At 51.5% G+C, this 8,056-nt stretch overlaps 1 protein-coding gene across 1 annotated transcript in view; it reads left to right on the forward strand.

Annotated features, from left to right (window-relative positions):
* The first annotated feature begins 1,567 nt into the window (after positions 1-1,567).
* The window catches only part of kcnd1 (potassium voltage-gated channel, Shal-related subfamily, member 1), an 8,684-nt gene continuing 2,195 nt past the window's right edge, over positions 1,568-8,056 (forward strand). Inside the window, exons 1-2 of the mRNA XM_067239105.1 lie at positions 1,568-1,701; positions 2,842-4,943. Coding sequence (XP_067095206.1) covers positions 3,829-4,943 — 1,115 coding nt within the window. The 5' untranslated portion in view covers positions 1,568-1,701; positions 2,842-3,828. The remainder of the gene's footprint in view (positions 1,702-2,841; positions 4,944-8,056) is intronic.

An 8,056-nucleotide genomic window follows, 5' to 3' on the forward strand; every position in this document is an offset into this window, starting at 1 on the left:
ATACCCAGTTACAGCATAACCAGTTACAACATAACCAGTTACAGCATAACTGGTACTGCAGATTGCTGAACGCAGCTTTTGCCCACATGAATAATTAATGTGAAGGAATAGAGCCACCACAGTGTGTGTGTGTGTGTGTGTGTGTGTGTGTGTGTGTGTGTGTGTGTGTACACATGGGGTTCTTTACATCCTTCTTAAGGTGGTGTATGTCTCTGTAGGGTTGTCCTGGGGCTGTGTGTCTCTACCTGGGTCTTCTCTTTCCTCCTCTCTTTAAATATGTAGTCGGGGCTCAGTGTCAGAGCTGGCTCTGGCAAGGGGATCCTGAACGCTCGTTTTGTATTTGTAAGTGGTCAACCGAATGTGACACCTCATCACCTCCTTCTCCTCTGCCCCATCCCAGTCAGAGGAAGGGTTTTTGGTGTGTGTTTTCTTCATGGTTTGTTGAGGTTTCAGTTTGCCAAGAAACTACCCCTCAGTGCTCCTTCCTACCCACACATCCATCCTCTTATCTACAGTAGTCCATACTTACATTAAGGATTGGGAAAGAACCCTATCCATGAATGTGTCTAAAACTGCTGAGTCAGATGTGATAAACCAAAGGGTATGGACACACGCACACACTGTGACAGGAATGGTTCATCTAGGACTATTTTGATACAACATCTTAATGTCTACCAAGCCTTTAATGTACAGTACACTCTACACTGGCAGAAGTCACATAGGTGTGTGATGGGAAGAAAACGCCAGTGAGAAAGAGAAAGTGAGAGAGCAGGCAAAAGAGAGAAAAGAAGAGCCTGCAAGAGAGAGAGATAGAGAGAGTGTGAGTGCTAGGGAGTGCGAGAGACAGAGAAAAAGAGTAGGAGAGAGAGAAAAAGAGTAAGCAAGAGAGGGAGGGTGGGGAGGTTGAGCAAGCTAATAGGAGCTGGAGTTGGAGGGAGTGAGAGCGAGCAGTGAGTGCCGAGCCGAGAGGGAGGAGAGGAGAGAGAAAGAGAGAGAAGAGAGGGATCAGCATGACAATCACTCCCTCACCATCCTGTCTGGGATATGGTCGTACCGCAGCGCTGTCGTTTGCTCCACCTGGCTTATGATTCTGTTTCCTGTCCTGGAGCCCAGAGAAACCTGCTTCCCTTGCCTGCCAGCTCTGCTGTCATAGACGGTGAGTAGGGGGAACCTGAGCTCTGACATACCCTACCACACAGCCTGGACACATACTTGGACCAACCCTTCATGGCAAACACACACACACACACACAACTTCATCACTTATTCATGTGTCTGTTTGGAGGTCCACACACAGAAATGAACAAGCACACACACACAAACACAATAGACACACGTACTGCACTGGTTATGATATACACATGCACATCATACACACACTATACTCTAATTGAATTCTTTGCGATCATTACACAGGGACGTGAGTGATACTGAGAGGAGGGTGGGAGGAATCAAGCTTTTTTACCTCCCAGCTCTTTTCTTCAGTGTGTTTTATTGGCTGAGTGGCCATGTGGTTCATCTCAGCCTTCCGGATGACTGACACATTTACAGCTGGCTGAGCGAGTGAGCGTAACCTTAGGAGGGGAGCGTGGTTGGCGCGCTGGAGACTTCTCACCTGTTCCCTGACGAGCAATTAGCACTTGAATGAGTGATGGTGGGTTGCAGCAGCCGTTGCATCTGGTCGTGTGTGTAAACACACAGGTTGGTACTACCTTGTTTCTACGCTGTCGTATGCAGATCTGCTGTAGGGGTTTGCTGTGTGTTGGGGCTGGTGTGTTTGTAGGCAGTCTGATTGTTGCCCGTCCATGGATGGAGATCTGTCTTTACTTGAACAATCTGGCATTGATAGGGAAGTTTACTCAATGTTCCATGTGAGCCCTGTGTGTCTTTCTGTAGATCTTTCTCTGTGTGGAATGACTTATGTCATCAGTGTTGGTCACCGCAGAAGGCAGGGATCTGTGTTTCACGTCATATTTTGTGTATTGATTTTTGATTAAGGTAGTTGTGACAGAGATCAGTGAGCTTGGGGTGGGGTCACGTGACCTAGGGTACGGGTCAGGGGTCACCAGAACTGACAGCTCTCGGTTCGTCTCCTTAGAATACGTCACAACCATGTAGCTTTGATTTGGAATATGCGAGACATTATTTGTATGACAGGAGACAAACACTAAGAAGGACTGTGGTGATTAGAATGTATGAAAGGAAGCGTTCATCATTTGCATGCCAGGAAATGACATTGTCGTGCTCTATGGCATATATGATACAGTTCAGTTCACTCAAGTCCACCCAGTCTAGATCTCTACACAAGGAGAAGCCATTAGCAGATTGAGCTGTGCTTGAAGCAGAAGCAAGTACAATGGTGTCAGTGAAGATCAAGGCTTGTCTCTTCAGAAAGACAACAGAGGATCCACATGAACAGACCGTCATTATGAAAATGTACATTCAATATTGAACTATACAATTCTGCTATGGCAGGACCATTGTTGTTAGATGATGGAAAATCATCTCTCGTTGCATGTATAGAGTAGAAGAATTATGTCATGTTATTCCAGGTCTGTAATGTACTGAAGTCGTGGGCTGTGTGCTCCAGTTCCAGTGTTATTATTACTCCTCACCAGACAGGCAGTGTCCTTTGTGGAGGACCTGGGTTTGTATATGGAAGACTGGCCTTTTAGACACTGTGACGCAAATGGCCAACCAGGTCCTCCGTGGACGTTACGGTAACTGTGGGTGTAGCTCACGCACGCACGCGCGCACACACTCTCTTCTCTGTGTGTCAACCGGTTCCGTTCCGCCGTGCTGGGTTGTGTCTGAGAGTGTGTGTTTTGTGTGTGTTGACAGGAGCCGAGGGGGACAGCCATACAAGGAGTCCAGGCGCCTGAGAGACGGCCCCCTGCATCCTCCAGGCCCCGCCCACAGCAGAGCTGCCCCACAACACTGGAGATCTGGCAAAAGATAGAGCGGAAAAAAAGAGAGAAAATTAGATCGACAAAGGCATATTCGGAGAGAGAAAGAGAGAGGGGGAGAGGGAAACTGAAGAACAGAGAGGCATCTATTATCAAAGCGATGGAGCAACACTAAAAGGAAAATAGAGAGAGACAGAGCATCACGGCAAATTCTGTCTATCTTGCAACTTTTGGACCATCATCACAATTTAATAGGAATTTGAAAAGCCACAGCACTGCAACAAATCTGTCTTCTAAGAGAGAGAGAGAAAGAGACAGGGGGAGAGAGGGAGAGAGGGAGGGAGAAAGAAAGACAGGACGCAGCCGGAAGCATTTACCCCTACCTCTCTGGAACACTTTAAGCATACTCTTGTCAAACAAGCCATAGACATAACTGCATACTTATAATGACACTGCGCTGAATGCAGACTGAGGTGTGCCTCCTTAGTGAAGTCTGCTACCCACTCTGTCCTAGCAGAGAGGACCTCTCTCTGCTGTGTTGTGAGCCAGACCTATTTTCTCCGAGCTATTCTAATGGCCTGACATTTAGGCTCGTGTCCCACGAGGTCCACACCACACCCTGACCTCTTTCACGATGACAGCTCCACGCTCCCCTCTCTCCTCCATGCCTCCCGCTTCTGTCTCCTGTTCTTGAAGCCTCTACATACACACAAAACACAGGCACGCACGCACGCACACCGAGGATGGAGGCCAGCCAGCCTCTTTCTTGAGGCCCCTGCTCCGTTTGAATGAGTAGGCCGGACTCAGCCTTCCTTTTCCTCCTCATCCGAGACGGTCAAATCGAATCCCTCCCCCGTTTGGCCCCCTCCTCCCAGCATCACTCTCGTCCTCACGACCCCAGAGAGTCGCACTAACGAGCAAGATGGCAGCTGGGGTGGCAACATGGCTGCCCTTCGCCCGGGCAGCTGCTGTGGGCTGGCTCCCTCTGGCCAAAAAGATCATGCCCAAGCCTCCCGTGGAGAAGAAGAGCCGCAGCGACGAGATCCTGTTTGTCAACGTGAGCGGCCAGCGCTTCCAGACGTGGAAGAACACCCTGGACCGCTACCCAGACACCCTGCTGGGCAGCTCCGAGAAGGAGTTCTTCTACAACGAGGACACTCAGGAATACTTCTTCGACCGGGATCCCGAGATGTTCCGGCACATCCTGAACTTCTACCGCACGGGCAAGCTGCACTACCCGCGCCACGAGTGCATCCAGGCCTTCGAAGAGGAGCTGGCCTTCTACGGCATCGAGCCGGAGATCATTGGCGACTGTTGCATGGAAGAGTACCGCGACAGGAAGAAGGAGAACCAGGAGCGGCTGGCCGAGGACACGGAGGCGGAGAACGCCGGCGACGCGCCCCTGCCGCCCGACAGCACGTCGCGCGAGCGGCTGTGGCGGGCCTTTGAGAACCCCCACACCTCCACCATGGCGCTGGTCTTCTACTACGTGACGGGCTTCTTCATCGCCGTGTCGGTCATCGCCAACGTGGTGGAGACGGTGCCGTGCCGGCCCATCAAGGGCAGCGTGAAGGACCTGCCCTGCGGGGAGAAGTACGGCCTGGCCTTCTTCTGCATGGACACGGCCTGCGTCCTCATCTTCACCTTCGAGTACCTGGCGCGCCTGTTTGCCGCGCCCAGCCGCTGCGACTTTGCGCGCTCCGTGATGAGCGTGATCGACGTGGTGGCCATCCTGCCCTACTACATCGGCCTGGTGATGCCCGAGAACGAGGACGTGAGCGGGGCCTTCGTCACGCTGCGCGTGTTCCGGGTCTTCCGCATCTTCAAGTTCTCCCGTCACTCGCAGGGCCTGCGTATCCTAGGTTACACGCTGAAGAGCTGCGCCTCGGAGCTGGGCTTCCTGCTCTTCTCCCTCACCATGGCCATCATCATCTTCGCCACCGTCATGTTCTACGCCGAGAAGGGCACCAGGGGCAGCAGCTTCACCAGTATCCCAGCATCCTTCTGGTACACCATCGTCACCATGACCACCCTGGGGTGAGTGTGCTTCCATGGGATGTTAACCCTTATTGTTATCATGACTACATTGGTTGTTGTGGTACCTTAGACTTTTTGTCGTAACTGTGGCAGTATTGGTGTTGAACGAGATTACTTAGTCTTAGTAATGCAAAATGGCAGGGTTACCACAGCAATGGTTGTTGTTGGACGCCATAAACACGATGGTTATTCCGGGGTACATCTATGTTGACTGTCATGGCAGTATTCAACCGCATTTCAAACCTGCCTTTGCTGGTTGTCGTAGCACTTTACACCCAAGTTAATCACTATACCTACCATTTGTTCGTTTTAGTGGTGCTTAATGCTTGTGTTACCATGACTATACTGGTTGTCATGGTATTATCATAATGCTACCATAACTACGCTGGTTGTGCCCTCACACAAGGTTATTACCATCCTTACCAGCTCAACGCCCACCATAGAGAGCTGGGTTCTCAGTCTAGAAGACTCAGGAAACATAGTAGTACAGACAGACAGACAGACAGACAGACAGACAGACAGACAGACAGACAGACAGAGAGAGAGAGAGAGAGAGAGAGAGAGAGAGAGAGAGAGAGAGAGAGAGAGGGAGAGGGAGAGGGAGAGGGAGAGGGAGAGGGAGAGGGAGAGGGAGAGGGAGAGGGAGAGGGAGAGGGAGTTAGTCATCTTACGTTTTCATTCTGTGGTTGTCACATACGCAGGTGACACAGGTGTGTGTTTGACTCTTCCAGCTGTCTAGCTGCAGGCCTGCTGTGAATGGAGCGGAACAACTTTGGAGCGGAGCAAGCTGTGTGTGTGTGTGTGTGTGCGCGCAGTGAATGAAAAACGAACAGAAGAGAGTAAAGACACAGGAGGAAAACCATGAGAGAGAGAGAGAGAGAGAGAGACAGAGAGAGAGAGAGAGAGAGAGAGAGAGAGAGAGAGAGAGAGAGAGAGAGAGAGAGAGAGAGATCCTGTATCTAATGGAAGAGTGATGTGCTGGTGTGCTCTCCTGCGGCAGAGTACTATGCAGGGCAGACATCACGGTGTCCTGCTGATTAGAGCTTCTCTCAGCTCCTCAGAGCTCCTCAGGCCTGCTGCCTGGGGTGTGGCTCAGAGGGCACCACAGCACCTCCTCCCTCCTCCATCCCTCCATCTCTGATTCATCCAGCATGTGGAGTAAAGTGATCCCCAGGTCCATTAGACCCACATCAGAACACGTCCTCACTCTAATGGGCTTCCAAGCAGAACAGACAGGCTGCAGCGCCTCTCCTCCTCTCCTCCCCTCCCCTCCCCTCCCTTCCCTTCCCCTCCCCTCCTCTCCCCTCCCCTCTCCTCCCCTCCCCTCCCCTCCCTTCCCTTCCCCTCCCCTCCCCTCCCCTCCCCTCCCCTCCCCTCCCCTCCCCTCCCCTCCCCTCCCCTCCCCTCCCCTCCCCTCCCCTCCCCTCTGTTCTGAATGAACGTTCAAAATGTGTAGCTAAATTCTATAGTGCCTATAACTGTAATGGATTCCTATAGTCTCTGATGCAGTTCTCTCTATCAAACTCATTTCCCATCTGCAATTAGGAAATCGTCCAATTGTAAAAGGATCTGTTCGTTGAAGATTGCTGTTTCTGATACATGATAGGCATTCTGGTAAATGGACGTTTGGTTTTAGCCCTTTAGAGAACTCTCTCCTGTCCCTCCCCTCCTGTCCTCTCTTCTCCTCTCTCCCCTCCTGTCCTCTCTCCCCTCCTGTCCTCTCCTCTCCCGTCCTCTCTTCTCTTCTCCTCTCCTCTCTTATCCTCTTCTCCTCTCTCCTCTCCTCTGTTCTCCTCTCTCCTTTCCTCTGTTCTCCTCTTCTCCTCTCTTCTCCTCTCCTCTCCTCTTCTCCTCTCTCCTCTCCTCTCCTTAGTTATTGATTGGCAGTGCAGTGTTAGCTGTGTTAACTATGAGGCTATATGGTGTAACGACCCATCACCCCGATGTGGAGACACGGACAGGGATGCTCTCTGGGATGTTGTTCTACGCACATTAGACCAGGATTCACATCCCATTTATCTATGTTCTACTCCTGCCATTAGACCCAGAGAACATGCTCAACACAGGGGGCAGGAGATGTACCTTCTGTGTAACTTCCCTGGCATGGCTACCTCACCATCCGAGAACCAATGTCTTCCAGTCCCCCTGGCAACAAAGATCCAGTCCCAGGACAGATATGACTGCATTGAGACCACGTGTTGATGGGTCCCACATAATGAGGCAGCATGGCCCGGCCCGGCACTGCTAATGGTGTGTATAAAGCCTGGTATCCCCATCAGACCAGTTGGTCTCCTCTGGCTCTAATGGGCAACACTTGGCCTTACAGAGTTGGTGACCTGGGTTGGACGCCCTGCAGGGCCCTCTCCGGCGAGAGCAGCCTGGAGACCAGGCTCCTAATGTGGCAACACCCCTCCAAATCCTGCCTGGATCGTTCTGTCCTGACATCAGGTTATAAAAATCAGCTCGACCTAGGTGAAGGGAGGAGTGGAGGAACAGGGGGAGATAAGGGGAAGAGAGGGAGGGAGAGAGAGAGATGAGGGGGAGAGGGAGCGAGTGGAACAGGAGCGGGGATGGAAGCAGTGTCCCTCAGAGACAGACGCACAGCGGAAGGATGTATCTGTTTCATCTCAGGGACGACGGTTTAGCTTCTCAGGGTCAAACACTCACGCAGTCACACACAGGACAGCGTGAAAAAACGTAGAGGAACTTTTAATAGGATCCTCTCATGCAAACGGAGCAGTCTTGCCATAGCCAATCCTGTTTAATAGCACTTGGGAGTACCTTACCATTTCTGGTGAATTTTGACCAGAAATATCTGCCGAAAACAGATGAGCAGCCGGTCAGGTCATTGTGACTTTTATAGGGAGGGGGAGGGGGGGGGGGGGGGGGGGTCCTGGCAGAATCATACTCTCCGTAAGTTGCCAAACCGCCACACAGAGCAGAACAGACCACTCTCGCTCACCCTGCACTGGTACAATCTAGTTCTCAATGGTATCATCAAAATATCTCAATGAATAAGTGAATAAATGGAAGCAATATGCATTCATTAAACTTTTTGCCGTGCTGGCGTAGGTCTAGAGAGTGCTATAATGTCTGGTCCGCTCTGCGGGTCA

The sequence above is a fragment of the Osmerus mordax genome, chromosome 7, assembly GCF_038355195.1.
Source record: "Osmerus mordax isolate fOsmMor3 chromosome 7, fOsmMor3.pri, whole genome shotgun sequence".
Classification (NCBI taxonomy): Eukaryota; Metazoa; Chordata; class Actinopteri; order Osmeriformes; family Osmeridae; genus Osmerus; species Osmerus mordax.